We start from the raw sequence: 17,970 nt of genomic DNA, 5'->3' as shown, positions 1-17,970 counted from the left end.
ATCCATCCTGCCCTGCCTTTCTAAGGTCTTCGAAAGCCAAGTTAACAAACAGATTACCGACCATTTCGAATCCCACCGTACCTTCTCCGCTATGCAATCCGGTTTCAGAGCTGGTCATGGGTGCACCTCAGCCACGCTCAAGGTCCTAAACGACATCATAACCGCCATCGATAAGAGACATTACTGTGCAGCCGTATTCATCAACCTGGCCAAGGCTTTCGACTCTGTCAATCACCACATTCTTATTGGCAGACTCGACAGCCTTAGTTTCTCAAATGATTGCCTCGCCTTGTTTACCAACTACTTCTCTGATAGAGTTCAGTGTGTCAAATCGGAGAGCCTGTTGTCCGGACCTCTGGCAGTCTCTATGGGAGTGCAACAGAGTTCAATTCTCGGGCCAACTCTCTTCTCTGTATACATCAATGATGTCGCTCTTGCTGCTGGTGATTCTCTGATCCACCTCTACGCAGACGACACCATTCTGTATACTTCTGGCCCCTCTTTGGACACTGTGTTAACTAACCTCCAGACGAGCTTCAATGCCATACAACTCTCCTTCCGTGGCCTCCAACTGCTCTTAAATGTAAGTAAAACGAAATGCATGCTATTCAATCGATCACTGCCTGCACATGCCCGCCCGGCCAGCATCACTACTCTGGACAGCTCTGACTTAGAATACGTGGACAACTACAAATACCTAGGTTATCTCAGCTCACTGGTCACCATAGCAGCACCCACCCGTAGCACGCGCTCCAGCAGGTACACCTCACTGGTCACCCCCAAAGCCAATTCCCCCTTTGGTCGCCTTTCCTTCCAGTTCTCTGCTGCCAATGACTGGGACGAACTGCAAAAATCACTGAAGCCTCATTTCTCCCTCACTAGCTTTAAGCACCAGCTGTCAGAGTAGCTCACAGATCACTGCACCTGTACATAGCCCATCTGTAAACAGCCCATATATCTACCTCATCCCCATACTGTATTTATTTATTTATCTTGCTCCTCGGCACCCCAGTATCTCTACTTTCACATTCATCTTCTGCACATCTACCATTCCAGTGTTTAATTGCTATATTGTAATTACTTTGCCACCATGGCCTAATTATTGCCTTAACTCCCTTATCTTACCTCATTTGCACTCACTGTTTATAGACTTTTTTCTTTCTTTTTTCTACTGTATTATTGACTGTATGTTTTGTTTGTTCCATGTGTAACTCTGTGTTGTCGTATGTGTCGAATTGCTATGCTTTATCTTGGCCAGGTCGCAGTTGCAAATGAGAACTTGTTCTCAACTAGCCTACCTGGTTAATTAAAGGTGAAATATAAATAAATAAATAAATAGAGATCATAAACGTTGGCCTAGTTGACTTGTTTTATGATATAGAATTGTGAAGTGCACATTTCGACTTCTTTGGCTTGCTTGTATGACAATTAAAGCAGCACTTATTATAATCCTCAACGTCTCATCTTTCAAAATACAGTCGTGACCAAAAGTTTTGAGAATGACACAAATATTAATTTCCACAAAGTTTGCTGCTTCAGTGTCTTTAGATATTTTTGTCAGATGTTACTATGGAATACTGAAGTATAATTACAAGCATTTCATAAGTGTCAAAGGCTTTTATTGACAAGAACATGAAGTTGATGCAAAGAGTCAATATTTGCAGTGTTGACCCTTCTTTTTCAAGACCTCTGCAATCCACCCTGGCATGCAGTTAATTAACTTCTGGGCCACGTCCTGACTGATGGCAGCCCATTCTTGCATAATCAATGCTTCAGTCCTGTGTCTTCTTCACAACAATTTAACCGCTCTCCTTGAAGTCCTTGATGATCTGATAAATGGTTGATTTAGGTGCAATCTTACTGGCAGCATTATTCTTGCCTGTGAAACCCTTTTTGTGCAAAGCACAAACGGCACATGTTTCCTTCCAGGTAACGATGGTTGACAGAGGAAGAACAGTGATTCCAAGCACCACCCTCCTTTTGAAGCTTCCAGTCTGTTATTCGAACTCAATCAGCATGACAGAGTGATCTCCAGCCTTGTCCACGTCAACACTCACACCTGTGTTAACGAGAGAATCACTGACATGTCAGCTGGTCCTTTTTTGTGGCAGGGCTGAAATGCAGTGGAAATGTTTTTTGGGGATTCAGTTCATTTGCATGGCAAAGAGGGACTTTGCAATTAATTGCAATTAATCTGATCACTCTTCATAACATTCTGGAGTATATGCAAATTGCCATCATACAAACAAAGGAAGCAGACTTTGTGAAAATTTATATTTGTGTCATTCTCAACACTTTTGGCCACGACTGTACAATGAGTCCTTAATTTACAGCATTTCCCTCACTTAGACAACAAAATATTTGCAAAAGTTGCCCATTTAGCAGGAGGGACGGGTGCAACTTCTTGTCGCATGAGGTGCTCAAGTTCAGAATGGCTGTCAGTCAAAACCCATACAGCGCTTTGAAGGACAGAGCCTGAGGTCTGACATCATGTATAGCATGTTACTGTTCAGCCACAATGCTCCAATTTAGGCGTTTTTCAGTGCCCAAATCAGCCATTTTCAACCCGTATATGAGTGTAAAGGGCTACATGTAACAACAAAACATTATTTATAAAAAGCAATCTATTAATATGGTTTTTGAACACTATAATTTGTTTACAAGCATGATTGCTGTACTTTTAGTTAATGGTTTACGCAGCTTGTTGGCCTTTAGCCAATCTGTGTTTCAAACGAGTTCAAAGCACCTGAATAAATCCAACTGGTATTGTAACGGCTGTCGTCGGAAGAAGGTGAAGACCAAAACGCAGCGTGGTAAGTGTTCGTCATATTTAATAGAAACTGAACACTAAAAAGCAAAAACAACAAAGTGACAACAGAAACAGCTCCGTCAGGTGCAACACACACTAAACAGAAATTAATCACCCACAACACAAAATGGGAAAACAGGATACCTAAGTATGGCTCCCAATCAGAGACAACGATAGACAGCTGCCTCTGATTGGGAACCACACCAGGCCAAACACATAGAAAACCAACAACATAGAAAAAAGAACATAGACTGCCCACCCTAGTCACACCCTGGCCTAACCAAAATAGAGAATAAAAAACCTCTCTATAGCCAGGGCGTGACAGTACCCCCCCCCCCCCCCCCCCCCCCCCCCCCCCCCCCCAAAGGTGCGGACTCCGGCCGCAAAACCTGACTCTAAAGGGAAGGGTCCGGGTGGGCCTTCCTTACGGTGGCGCCTCTGGAGCGGGGCCCCTCGCAGCGGGCCCCGGACTGAAGACCCTCATAGAGGGCACCACTGGACTGAGGGGCGCCTCTGGACTGAGGGGCGCCTCTGGACTGAGGGGCGCCTCTGGACTGAGGGGCGCCTCTGGACTGAGGGGCGCCTCTGGACTGAGGGGCGCCTCTGGACTGAGGGGCGCCTCTGGCAGCTCCGGACTGAGGGGCGCCTCTGGCAGCTCCGGACTGAGGGGCGCCTCTGGCAGCTCCGGACTGAGGGGCGCCTCTGGCAGCTCCGGACTGAGGGGCGCCTCTGGCAGCTCCGGACTGAGGGGCGCCTCTGGCAGCTCCGGACTGAGGGGCGCCTCTGGCAGCTCCGGACTGAGGGGAGCCTCTGGCAGCTCCGGACTGAGGGGCGGCTCTGGCAGCTCCGGACTGACGGGTGGCTCTGGCAGCTCCGGACTGACGGGCGGCTCTGGCAGCTCCGGACAGGAGAGAGAACCTGGAGGGAGGAGACGGAGAGACAGCCTGGTGCGTGGGGCTGCCACAGGACCCACCAGGCTGGGGAGACCTACAGGAGGCCTGGTGTGTGGAGGAGGCACCGGATGGACCGGGCTGTGAGAGAGCACTGGAGCTCTGGTGCGCAGCCTTGGCACCACTCCTCCAGGCTGGATGACCACTTTAGCCCGGACCCTCCAGAGTGCAGGCACAGGTTGAACCGCTGCTGCTCGATACCACGCTGCTTGGTCCTTGGTTGGTGGGTGATTCTGTAACAGCTGTCGTCGGAAGAAGGTGAAGACCAAAACGCAGCGTGGTAAGTGTTCGTCATATTTAATAGAAACTGAACACTAAAAAGCAAAAACAACAAAGTGACAACCGAAACAGTTCCGTCAGGTGCAACACACTAAACAGAAATTAATCACCCACAACACAAAATGGGAAAACAGGGTACCTAAATATGGCTCCCAATCAGAGACAACGATAGACAGCTGCCTCTGATTGGGAACCACACCAGGCCAAGCACATAGAAAACCAACAACATAGAAAAAAGAACATAGACTGCCCACCCTAGTCACACCCTGGCCTAACCAAAATAGAGAATAAAAAACCTCTCTATAGCCAGGGCGTGACAGGTATTTACGACTTCACAACGGGTAAATTCCAACCTCCCACTTGGTTACGAACACAGTATTACGAGACCCAACTCCTAAACCTTTACCAATCTCAATTCCAAGCCCTCCCCCCCATGTGCCTGTTAGTTGGTGATTGTGTGTGATGAGAAGAACCTTCTTCCCACACCAACTGAAATGGGTCAGGTCATACAAAAACTACACAGTGGACCTTTAAGGCACACTTACAGAGAAAAGAGTCAGGCTTGGCAGTTCAACTCTGCCATTGTGTCCGCATTTTTGTAGGGTTCATATAACAAACCTCACTGAACAGTTACAATGCATTTTTTAAGTTTGGGCAAAGATCACTGGGAAATATGCAAATACTGTGCAATGACAGGCTAGTTCTTTTTGGCCACCAAACATGTTTCCCATATTTCACTGGCCATTCTGAAGCGTTCTATTAGTTGTCTTCAGGAAAAGATCAAAATAACATCAACCTGAGCTGCTGCCACGGGACATTGTCTTTCTAAAGCAACTATAGACCTACACCAGTGGCGGTCGGTGCTGTTTAAGATTAGGGAGGACAGTCATTCATATTCAATTCAACAAGCTCAATGTAACATCGATAGGTTTAGGCTACTACTCTAATTTCCCCTATACCCTTCATGAGGTTCCTACAACCTAGCCTACGAATGAAAGTTTGTAACGTAGGTGCTCAAGCTGACAGACAGTGACACATTGAATACCGCCTTGCATCTAGCTGATCTACAGTGTAATCATTAGGCCAAACAGTTGCAAGCAAGAGTTTCTATTGGACAAATTCAAGTAGGTTTATCCCCGTTTCGTTCCATTTGTTCCATTTAGGAAACTTTTTTCAACAGAATCGGCCGAGTGAATACACCACTGATCACCCGCACACACAATTCACTTTCATAGCAGCCACATACGAACAGCATCATCACTTTGCTCGTTGTATAATTCCTTCTCGCATCTACGCGCTCTCCTCCTCTCACCTCTTCCATTTGCTCATATAGTTCAGTGCACAACACAACAGCTGTCTGTGACCAAGCGAAAAAACCTTTCCAAGCCAAACCTTCATACAGTACCATAACCGCTAACCATTACACACAGCCTACATCATTGTCACCATATTAGCTAATGTCATAGTTAACATAGCTACTAGAACTAATGTGTTTGTTAACCCGCTAAAATCACGCAGTACAGCAAGCAGTTTAGCAGTTACACCGGCGGGACCCGACAGCCTTATTCTAAAAATGGATTAAAAAAAATAAAAATCCTCATGAATCTCCACACAATACCCCATAATGACAAAGCAATGTACTGTATCTCTCTCTCGCTCTGCTGCTTCTGTTCAAAACTGGTCAACTATTGTCTTTCTCTCTCTTTGAGTCAACTACTCACCAGATTTTATGCACTGCACTGCTAGCTAGCTTTAGATTAAGCTTTCAATACTAGATTATTAAACGGTTGTTTTTGTATTGTTTATTGTTTTTGTCGGCGTCATCCTAATAAAAAGGAATATGTACGCTCACCACTCTGCGCTTTGGTCCACTTCATTCGACGGCTGTGACACACCCAGAGGATGGAAAATATCTGTTCTCCGGCTACACCATGGTGCTACCCCAGAGAGTGCTGTTGAGGCTACTGACCATTGCAAAACAGTGTGTTTTAATCAGTTTATGTGGTGACTTCAATATTTGTAGTATAGTTTTATCTAAAAAGGAAAACTTTTTAATTGATCACTATTTTCATTTTTATGAAAATCACTGAGTAGGATGGTCCTCCCCTCCCTCCTCTGAGGAGCCTCCGCTGATACACCTAAGACCCTACATTCTCAAGCCTTCAGCTTGCTGCATCTCAGGGTAGTGAGGGTACTGCACTAACATATTGCATAGCATCAACACTTGCCAATATTGTTAACCTGACTTGGGATACGTGACAATCCATATGTCGCTACTTCTGAGGGAGAAGTTGGCGATCTCCTCCATCTTTCCTCTGCAGAAGGGTGGAAGTCGTACTCCATCAAACTCAAAGTATTTGCTCTCAAACTCTATCGGGGTGCTTGGCGTGTCTGCCTCGCTCTCGGCCATCCTCAAAACGGACACCCAACGAAAATATCTTCATAATCAATTCAACGGTTATAATTAGATTTGTTTTGAGAGAAATAATGTGTTTCCTCTTGAGTATGGCTTGGCTAGGACGTGATAGTGCGCGAGCGAAGTACTCCTTGACCTTCAGGCTTCAGCCAATCACGTCGTCGCAACGATGTAATTTGATGCGATCATGGAATGCGCGCGCCTCCTGCTCAGCTTCAGCACCAGTTCGCTGTGGCGCGGTATGCGCGTGCTCACTAGTCTCTGTAGCCGGAAGAGGAATGCCTTCAAGCATACATGAAGCATTCAAGATGATGCAGGTATGCCTGTTGTTCTTGGAAGATCAAATCAACAGATTAGGTTTTTCAATATACTTGAATGGCATCAGGAGCCTATAAAATGCTCCATGTTTGATCCGGGTGCTAGCCTATAGGCTCAAATCTATTAATAATAGAGTTCGACTTGTCACAGTAATAGCAGGTAGGTGAAACAAATATAGATTTGAATGTAATATATTAGAATAGAATAGACATGAATGGATTGCATCCCTCTCATGTGTTACCGATGCAGAATGTGGGGGCGTGCCTCCACCTAAAATAAGACACAGCCTCCTTATGCGGATTGGCCAGACCTGCCCTGTTCTAGTATCGGTAAGATCATGGCAAGTCAGCGCTCCGGCGATTCTCAATACATAACTGTCGCTTTGTACGTTACTCAAGAGAAGTAGACTGAGTAGTGTGTACTAGTTTGAGCCGTCCTCTTTCGGAAACTGTTGTTGACATTCAGTAATGAAGGGAACTTGTCAAAGACGCCAAGGGTAACATTTTGGAGTCATTATTACAAGCGCATTACCCAAACTTCTAGGTCCTCGCCAAGGACTGTCCACCCGGGATGTTCGACCTAACGAAGGAATGGAATCTGTCGTTTGCCGGCTGCGGGTTCCTGGGGATCTATCACATCGGAGTGGCCAGCTGCCTGTTGGAACAAGCGCCTTACCTCATCAAAGGTGCCACCAAGATCTACGGGGCTTCCGCCGGTGCCCTAACCGCCACGGTGCTCGCCAGCCAGGCATCCATAGGTAGGCTACAGTACCCTGCACTGGCCCCTTGAGTTCACCGCACCCTGTAATCAGTGGAGTGCCTGGATGGGGACTTTTACGCAAAAGTAGCAACTTTAGATTAGCAACTAAATTACCTTTAAAGAATAATCACTTGTGGCCTTGATACATGGGGAAAATTAGTTCAACAATGCTTAAAGCTTTGCTCTTATGTAAATGATAGGTGGTAATACTGGGGCTCCTTTGTAGCTCAGTGTAGAGCATGGTGCTTTTGACGCCAGGGTAGTGGGTTCAATTCCCGGGTCCACACAGAAACAAAATGTATTCACACATGACTGTAAGTCTCTTTGGATAAAAGTGTCTGCTAAATGGCATGTATTATTTTCATGTAATAAACTACTAATTATTAATAATGACATAATTACATGGTCAGAGCCAAAATGGCTGCCTGTGTATAAATATGGTAGCCTTCCACTCATTGATCATGTCACACCATTGATAAATGCCATCTGGGTCAGTTATAGGACTATTGACCTATTGTTCCTCTGGATCAGAGGCCTCCCAATGTTACTGATTGATCTCGCTGACAAAGGGGAAACACAATCATGATTAAGAGCAAACATGCCCCAGCTTGACATAGAACGTGACATAGAAAACTCTTAGCTAAGTCTGTGTGATACCATGCCTCTTTCACTGTCTTTTAAACCCAATAACCTTATAGTGAAGAGATGAAGGACTGGGGAACTTAGTAAGTGTCCCAGTTGTGTCCTATCTAAATGAGAGAGAGAGAGAGTTAAAGAGGGTGAGAGATTGAAAGAGTAATAGAGGGATAAAAATCGAGTGAACAGTCAATAAAGGTGTCATTAAGAGTCAAAAGAAAGTACTGGATTGTTGTGAAAATTGGCAGAAGGAAGATATAGGTTACTGTTCATGACCTCAGAGTTTCACTGTCACTCAATGACTCCAATGTGTTCCACTGATAGTATGAGTAACATCCTTATTTCAGCCAGATAAGACTACCTCAGTATTTTTCTAATCACTTGATTTTCTTTAGTGGAATTCTGTCTGTGTGTATAACAGTCTTCAGATCCATTCCATCCATTCCATCCAAGTGGAGATAAGATGAACACACATAACTAGTAGAAAGAGGAGGAAGGGAAGCGCTACTAAGGTACACAATAGTACATTTTGGTAGATAGAAGGTGCTCTTTGGGAAAAGGGGTGAATTGGTCAACAAAAAGAAAGGAGGACCAAGGCACTCTTCATACAATTAATTAAAATGCTCAGTACAGGTGCAGGGCAGTAAATAAATTAAACCAGTGGATTCAGTTTTTTTTGTGAGCTACAGATCACTGTTTAGTTCCCTTGAGAATCAATCTTCCTTTGAATAAAAAACATCCAATTCCTCCCAATGGAAGGCCTTGACATACTGTCTCTCCGTCTCTCCCCTCCTCTAGCTAAGTGCTGTGAGGATGTGATCGAGACAGCCAAGGAGGCCCGGAAGCGTAACCTGGGTCCCCTCCACCCCTCCTTCAACCTGGTCAAGGTCATCAGGTCGGGCCTGGAGCGTGACCTGCCCACCGATGCACACACACTCGCCTCCGGGAGGCTGTGTGTGTCACTCACTCGCGTGTCTGATGGACAAAACGTCATTGTGTCCGAGTTCAAGTCCAAGGAGGAGCTCATCCAGGTGAGTGTCCCCACTCAACCCACCTGGGCTGCTATTCACAAAACATATCCGAGTAGGAGTACTGATCTAGGATCCGTTGGATAAGGAGGTGGCACCTGATCCTAGATCAGTACTCCTACTATAAAACGCATTGTGAATATGTGCCCTGAACACCCATGACCACTTGAGTTTTTCTATATCCCATACATATCCCATACATATTTGTCCTTTCAGCTACTGGCCTTGCCATTGACTGTTTACATTAGTTGTATGTAGTGTAAACTGAGTTGGACTGTGTAACATCTCTCTCTCTCTGATGTGTCTACAGGCACTGGTGTGTAGCTGTTTCATCCCCATATACTGTGGTCTGATCCCCCCATCCTTCCAAGGAGTGGTAAGTGCCCAAGGCCCTAATGCCTCAACTGCTTTCTTACGTTTCCTTGAACACTGTTTCCTTGTTTTCTAAGAAAAAGCAGCAGATGTTAGACTGGGTTTATTATGGTCTCGTCTCTAATGCCTTTATTGCTCAGGTCATAGTCATAAGGAGGCTATAGGTTCAAGCGTAGCACAATGTTTTGTTTTTCTGTTTGCGTGTATGTCACTTATTCTCTAGTATATTTCACTGCTATCTGCTCTTGTTATCATTGAGGGCATATAGCTGCTATATGGGCATGTCCCTGGCTCAGTGCCAAATTATACATCCATAGAACACAGGCGGAACACACTAGATTGTTCAATAAATATAGGTTATAGTTAGTGTGTCCTATTGCCGGGTGTGTCAGGTTCACAGATAGCTATTTAGATATCCTGTTGAAACTCCTCCACCCCCTGTTTAAACTCCTCCACCCACCCACCCACCCTCTCTCTCTCTCTCTCTCTCTCTCCTTACATAGACCGAGATTGGAGTCATTAAAAGTCGTTTTTCAACCACTCCACAAATTTAGTGTTAACAAAACTGCAGTTTTGCAAGTCGGTTAGGACATCTAGTCGGTTAGGTCCTACAGCCGTGGCCAAAAGTTTTGAGAATGACACAAATATTAATTTTCACAAAGTTTGCTGCTTCAGTGTCTTTAGATATTTTTGTCAGATGTTACTATGGAATACTGAAGTATAATTACAAGCATTTCATAAGTGTCAAAGGCTTTTATTGACAAGTACATGAAATTGATGCAAAGAGTCAATATTTGCAGTGTTGACCCTTCTTTTTCAAGACCTCTGCAATCCGCCCTGGCATGCTGTCAATTAACTTCTGGGCCACATCCTGACTGATGGCAGCCCATTCTTGCATAATCAATGCTTGGAGTTTGTCAGAATTTGTGGGGTTTTGTTTGTCCACCCGCCTCTTGAGGATTGACCACAAGTTCTCAATGTGATTAAGGTCTGGGGAGTTTCCTGGCCATGGACCCAAAATATCGATGTTTTGTTCCCCGAGCCACTTAGTTATCACCTTTGCCTTATGGCAAGGTGCTCCATCATGCTGGAAAAGGCATTGTTCGTCACTAAACTGTTCCTGGATGGTTGGGAGAAGTTGCTCTCGGAGGATGTGTTGGTACCATTCTTTATTCATGGCTGTGTTCTTAGGCAAAATTATGAGTGAGCCCACTCCCTTGGCTGAGAAGCAACCCCACACATGAATGGTCTCAGGATGCTTTACTGTTGGCATGACACAGGACTGATGGTAGCGCTCACCTTGTCTTCTCCGGACAAGCTTTTTTCCGGATGCCCCAAACAATCGGAAAGGGGATTCATCAGAGAAAATTACTTTACCCGAGTCCTCAGCAGTCCAATTCCTGTACCTTTTGCAGAATATCAGTCTATCTCTGATGTTTTCCTGGAGAGAAGTGGCTTCTTTGCTGCCCTTCTTGACACCAGGCCATCCTCCAAAAGTCTTCGCCTCACTGTGCATGCAGATGCACTCACACCTGCCTGCTGCCATTCCTGAGCAAGCTCTGTACTGTTGGGGGCCCTGACCCCGCAGCTGAATCAACTTTAGGACACGGTCCTGGCGCTTGCTGGACTTTCTTGGGCGCCCTGAAGCCTTCTTCACAACAATTGAACCATTCTCCTTGAAGTTCTTGATGATCCGATAAATGGTTGATTTAGGTGCAATATTACTGGCAGCAATATCCTTGCCTGTGAAGCCCTTTTTGTGCAAAGCAATGATGACGGCACGTGTTTCTTTGCAGGTAACCATGGTTGACAGAGGAAGAACAATGATTCCAAGAACCACCCACCGTTTGAAGCTTCCAGTCTGTTATTCAAACTCAATCAGCATGGCAGAGTGATCTCCAGCCTTGTCCCTGTCAACACTCCCGCCTGTGTTAACGAGAGAATCACTGACATGATGTCAGCTGGTCCTTTTTTGTGGCAGGGCTGAAATGCAGTGGAAATGTTTTTTGGGGATTCAGTTAATTTGCATGGCAAAGAGGGACTTTGCAATTAATTGCAATTCATCTGATCACTCTTCATAACATTCTGGAGTATATGCAAATTGCCATCATACAAATTGAGGCAGCAGACTTTGTGAAAATTAATATTTGTGTCATTCTCAAAACTTTTGGCCACAACTGTACTTTGTGCATGACACAAGTAATTTTTCCAACAATTGTTTACAGACAGATTATTTCACTTTTAATTCACTGTATCACAATTCCAGTGGGTCAGAAGTTCACATACACTAAGTTGACTGTGCCAGAAAAAACAGAAAATTATGTCATGGCTTTAGAAGCTTCTGGTAGGCTTATTGACATAATTTGAGTCAATTGGAGGTGTACCTGTGGATATATTTCAAGGCCTACCTTCAAACTCAGTGCTTCTTTCCTTGACATCATGGGAAAATCAAAAGAAATCAGCCAAGACCTCAGAAAAAATATTGTAGACCTCCACAAGTCTGGTTCATCCTTGGGAGCAATTTCAAAACGCCTGAAGGTACCACGTTCATCTGTACAAACTGTCACGACTTCCGCCGAAGTTGGTGCCTCTCCTTGTTCGGGCAGCGTTCGGCGGTCGTCGTCACCGGCTTTCTAGCTGCCACCGATCCATGTTTCTTTTTTCCATTTGTTATGTCTTGAATGTACACACCTGGTTCCCATTAAGTTATTATTATTTCCCTATTTAACCCTCTGGTTCCCATGATGTTTTGTGCGTGATTATTCCTGGTATGTGTTAGTCGTTTGTGTTAGGGTTTGTTATCCCTGCGTGGATTATTTTGGCAGATTTATTTTTCAGAGTAAAGTACGTTATTTTTACTCAGTTCTGTGTCCTGCGCTTGACTCCGTCCTCACGTCCGCACAACTGACATATGACACGAACATAGTACGCAAGTAGAAACACCATGGGACCACGCAGCCGTCATACCACTCAGGAAGGAGCGTTCTGCCCCATCTCTGGATTTATATTTATGTCCCATCTCTCTATATAGATGTATGCTCCATTTATCATGTTTTAAGGTAAGACCCAGATGCAGACTGTGTCGAAGTAACAATGTTTATTACAAGAACAGGGGCAAAGGTACAGGATGGCAGGCAGGGTCAGGTCAGGCAGAGCTCGGTAATCCAGAGTTGTGGGGCAAAGGTACAGGACGGCAGGCAGGCTTAGGGTCAGGGCAGGCAGAAGTCGGTAAACCAGAGTAGTGGGACAAAGGTACAGGACGGCAGGCAAGCTCAGGACAGGCAGAAGGGGCAAAGCCGGGAAAAAACTAGAAAAGGAAGACACGACTAAGACAAGACAGGAGCGAGGGGAAAAACGCTGGTAGGTTCTACGAACAAAACAAACTGGCAACAGACAAACAGAGAACACAGGTGTAAGTACACAGGGGATAATGGGATAGATGGGCGACACCTGGGGGGGTGTAGACAAGCACAAAGACAGGTGAAACAGATCAGGGTGTGACACCATGTCTCTATATAGATGTATGCACCATCTATATATATATAGATGTATGCACTAGGTCTATTATGACAAATATATAGAACAGTCATAAATGACTTATAAACAGCATATCTGAGGGCATGTAGTTGAACTTTCTGCTTTTGACGGAGCATGTACTTTTTCAGAATAATGTGCATACTGTTTATTTAAGTTTCTTGTGAAAGTGATGAAGTTTCATTTAAACTAGATTTCATCACTGGACTCGTAACGGTTGGCTTTGACACTCTGAACAAGGAAATATAGTGCATTCTTTGCCCTCAGCCCTGAACTCTCTTTGCTAAACTCACTGCCAAGTTGAGTCTTGATCATGCTTAGGAACTGGCACTGCTATCCTTTTTTCCCCTCAGATGTTCTCAGCGTTTTACACTGGAAAACTAGGAATTCATTTTGAAATGTTAGAGGGTAGCATCTGAACTTGAAATGGAGCTGCATCGGATAATTACATGAGACTGGTGTAAAAATTGATTAATTCTCCAAATAGTAATGTCAGATTGTTTGGTCATGAGTTGGCAGTGTGGAGAAGCTGGCTAAGGGGAAATCTGACATGCCTAATATGCCCTCAAGAGGGGAATGTTTCCTTGAAAATGTTGTTTCGTGTCATATTAGATTTCAGTGATAACCGAGTTGGGTCATAAATTACATATTTTTTAGCAGAAGATAGGCAGAGGAAGTCAACAACAAATATTTATAATATATAAATAGAGATTTAGAACAGTCATCTCTGTCAGCCCTGAGACGTCCGGACTACAGTATGCCTGGGGTCTTGTTCTGTGGAAAGGCTGTGGTCTTGGAAATAGTCAAACCGATACGGCTTGTTTATAGTTGTGCATGGGTCCAAAAACACCCAATTATTCTCACTTTCTCTCTCTCTCCTCCCTGTCTCCCCCTCTTCTCTCTGGAGCGTTACGTGGATGGGGGAATCAGTGACAACCTTCCTCAGTCAGAGCTGAAGAACACCATCAGCATCTCTCCGTTCTCCGGCGAGAGCGACATCTGTCCACGGGACACCTCCTTCAACTTCCACGAGCTGCGCTTCACCAACACCTCCATCCAGATTAACCTGGACAATATGTACCGCCTCAGCAATGCCCTGTTCCCCCCAGAACCCAAGGTAGGTCGACCGCTATGACTGCTTACCAATGCGTTATGCATGGCCCTGGGAATGTGTTATGAAGTCCTTATGTAGGCCCTGTTCCCAAAGGTAGGATAGAGGATCAGGATGCCCCTTAGTCCCATTCATCAGATGGGTTGTTTATGACTACTTGTAAATAGAAGCTTTATGTATGGGTTATGTGTTATAAAATCCTTATTTAGGTACCCTTGAAATAGTCTAAACATTCTATAAATTTCTGTAGGAGAGCGTAGTAGTCTGGTATGAGAGACTGGGCCCCTGAACTTCCACTATCCTATTCCCTGATTATATAACCCCAACTCCCCCATTTCACCCCTTACCCTGTCTCCTCTTTGGACTCCTACCCTTACCCCCCATACTTCCTATCTGAACTTTGCCCTCCCCTGTTCCTCCCTAACTCCACAGTGATCAATACTGGCAGGACATTATTGGCTTCTGTCCTTGTTGAATTACATTTCCTGTATTGCACATTCTTCTTCAGTGTCTGGATAATAACATGGGAGTCAACTTTTAGCGTCAGGTGAACTTTGCCCTCTTTGAGGTTGGTCTGTGTCTCTTGGTTCAGTTTTCGCTCTGTTATTATTGTTGCTGCAATCCAAGATCTGCCACCGTCTTTTCCCTTCATGTGTACCTGGAATGTTGTAACTGGAATTTTGGGATTAAACCCAATCCCACCGACAGAGTCATGTGCAGAGGCCCTACTTAGAAAAGGAAGTGTGTGTTTCACTTGACTCTGCCACCTTTGACATAGTGTTTACACATGGCATGCACGGACACACACATAGAAGACTCCACCCTACCTTTTCCCTCACGTGTAATAGTGTTTAACCTACCCTGACTAAATTCACACATATGTAGTGCCACTGTGAAGCTAGCTGTCCAGATACCTCTCTCCCTGTTGCTTTGTTCTTGTAGGAACACAGAATAAGGAGTAGCCAGAGAACAGAAAGAACTCTGCCACGTTGACCTTTAACCCCTAGTCAAACACTTCCTGGATTGTTGTCCATTCAAAAATACAGGAGCCTGTTGCACAGGAGAGTTCTGGCTGATATTAGTCATTCCCCTCTGTTTTATGTGGTTATAAACAGCTGTACTTGTTTAATACGGTTGTTAACTGTCAGCGATAACATGATTGCTAATCAGTCAATGGTAGTGATAGTTATAACTAATTACATAATGTGAGATCATGCTCTGTATCGTGTGTGGGTGGGTATATCTGAGTCCCAATGATCCTGTGATTTGATTATGAGTATGTCTTATATTTATTCAATTGACCTCTTGCATATGATCCCCTACCTCAATCGGTATGATCTATGTGTTTTCTTTGACAGGTCATGGCAGAGATATGCCAGAGTGGCTACAAGGACGCCCTTCGCTTTCTTGAGGAGAACCGTGAGTATTACTTGCCTTTGACAGTAATAGTGGGCTGTGCTAAGATCATAAGCTACTGTGATATACAGTACATGCAGTGAGCATCAATGATGTACAGTGTTCAACATGAAGTATGGAGTAAACCAGCACTTATTTATGGGGTAATATTTTGATGCTGTGTTACAAAGATGATGAATGTATTGTTTATGATGTCAGATCTGCTGAAGCTGGAGTGTCCGACTGCCGGCCCCAACCTATCAGAAGCCATACACACCTGCTGCTGCAAGCCCACCGCCACGGAAACCACTAAGGACTGGATGCTCCGCCGGCTCCGCCTCCTGAGGAAGCGGCACTGGTGGCTGGACGAGCAGATTGTTGACAACCTGCCTACCCAAATCAAAAAAGGTAGATAGGAGCTTTTCTGCTCAAAGCTGTTAGAAACTGTTGTTATCTAGTTATAACACTGACATTAACATTGTGTTGTCGCTGCACTCTTGTCAGTGACGTGTGGTTGTTGTGTGTATCTGAAAGTCATCTGAGGCTGTGCCCGTGTCAGCGAAGTGTGACATATTGGGTCTCTATGACTGTAGTGTTCTGTGAGGCGTGCCAGCAGAAGCCGGGTCTGTATGCTCAGGTGTCCGAGATGCTGCCGGTCAGAGTGGCCTCCTACATGCTCCTGCCCTGCACACTACCTGTGGTATCAGCCTACTCAGTGGGCAAGAGGTAAGTCTACATCCTATACCACTACTAGTGCTACCTACCACAAACCAACAAGTCCTCAATGAACTCAAAGCAGTCACAGTAGCTCAAACAGCAGCCAATGACAACATTAATGCAAACAAGTCAGCTTCTAAAAAGCCCTGAACTAGCCTTTAGCATAATTATCCTTTAGCATAACTATCCTTTAGCATAACTATCCTTTAGCATAACTATCCTTTAGCATAACTAGCCTTTAGCATACAGCAGCCAATACCTTCAAACTAGCCCTGACAGCAACCACTGACAACAAAGTAGTCTTTAAAGTAGTCACTAGCCCACCACAGCAACCAAATAACACTGTGAATGCAAACAGACTAGGAATACAAACAGGTTTCCTACTAAATACAATCAATTTGAATGTGCTGCACAGGGACTCCACCTAGTTGGCAAGTCAATCGACCACAGGAATTGTTGAGAACTGGCCCCCCCACTTGGTGGTACATCACAGTACATTGACCCTTCTTGTCCCTCTCCTGTACTCCAGGTTTGTGGAGTGGATCCCAGAGGTGCCTGCAGATATGCGTTGGCTAGCTGGGGTGGCTGGGGATGTGGCTGGGAGCGTGTACAGACAGACCTGGAGAGGAGCAACAGCAGACATAACCAGGTGAGAGACATGGAGTTACTACTACTGGGTTATATTATGGATGGATGCCTGTCATACAGTATGAATAAAGTCTAATGGCCTTGTGTGTTTTTCTTTTTGCAGTGATGGTTCCCTGAGGAATTGCATGAGCCTGCCCCTACCCCTGGACAGTGACGGACACAGGGAGAGAGACTGTCATCTCTCCGGGTTCGCTCTCTCTGCTCTTGACCTCCAAAGCCAATACTGGAACATCCCCACCGCCCCCTCTTCCCACCGCCGCACCAGCCCCCTCATGCCCAGCCCCTCCCCACGACAGATCTGCTTCTTTGTTGGCTCGCAGGACGAGACTGACTGACAGTCCCATCCACCAATGAGAGGACACTGTGACTTTGTTTTAAAAGATGATAGGACAGTCCAGCTCAAGATCCCTCCCACAGGGCCTGTCTATAGGCTATAGGAACTGTGAAGGGTGGTTTGGGATGGACAAATGATGGTCATGTGATTGAATAGCTTTGTGATCCAGAACTGTTGCTAAAGACACACTAATCATGTATTTTGATCACTCCACCAATCATATTTTATACTACAGTACACATTGTAAAACAATTTACCAGCTCACCACCAAAGACGTCTGCAAGTGAATTATTTTTTGAAATTATACATTTTATAACTAACTATGTCTAGATTTTCCGGATAACTTGTTGTCACTACAACTATACCTACCTACCTACCTACCAGAGGAGGCTGGTGGAAGGAGCTATAGGAGGACCGGCTCATTGTAATGGCTGGAATAGAATAAATGGAACGGTATCAACCACATCAAACAGGGGTGGCAGGTAGCTTAGTGGTTAGAGCTTTGGGCCAGACACCGAAATGTTGCTGGATTGAATCCCCGAGCTGACAAGGTCAAAATCTGTCGTTATGCCCCTGAAAAAGGCAGTTAACCCACTGTTCCCCAGTAGGCTGTCATTGTAAATAAGATTTTTTTTTAAACATATGGAAACCACGTTTGACTCTG

The 17,970-nt window shown here is 45.0% G+C and overlaps 1 protein-coding gene across 2 annotated transcripts; it reads left to right on the top strand.

Annotated features, from left to right (window-relative positions):
- Positions 1 to 2,270: 2,270 nt before the first annotated feature.
- Positions 2,271 to 17,769, top strand: LOC120032052 (patatin-like phospholipase domain-containing protein 2). 2 transcript variants are annotated; one of them, XM_038977986.1, is made up of 10 exons: positions 2,271 to 2,813; positions 7,316 to 7,529; positions 8,966 to 9,198; positions 9,506 to 9,571; positions 14,009 to 14,218; positions 15,571 to 15,631; positions 15,827 to 16,015; positions 16,201 to 16,333; positions 16,854 to 16,973; positions 17,076 to 17,769. In XM_038977986.1, the coding sequence occupies exons 2-10, from the start codon at positions 7,343 to 7,345 to the stop codon at positions 17,305 to 17,307; spliced, it is 1,431 nt and encodes a 476-aa protein (XP_038833914.1). In that variant the 5' UTR covers positions 2,271 to 2,813; positions 7,316 to 7,342; the 3' UTR covers positions 17,308 to 17,769. The 2 variants fall into 2 exon arrangements, with proteins under 2 accessions (XP_038833914.1, XP_038833915.1); XM_038977987.1 differs by lacking the exon at positions 2,271 to 2,813 and adding an exon at positions 3,919 to 4,039.
- Positions 17,770 to 17,970: the final 201 nt, after the last annotated feature.

The sequence above is a fragment of the Salvelinus namaycush genome, chromosome 38 (assembly GCF_016432855.1).
Source record: "Salvelinus namaycush isolate Seneca chromosome 38, SaNama_1.0, whole genome shotgun sequence".
Taxonomy (NCBI): domain Eukaryota; kingdom Metazoa; phylum Chordata; class Actinopteri; order Salmoniformes; family Salmonidae; genus Salvelinus; species Salvelinus namaycush.
The sequence above is the reverse complement of the archived record's forward strand: the minus strand, read 5'-3'. Positions and strand labels throughout refer to the sequence as shown.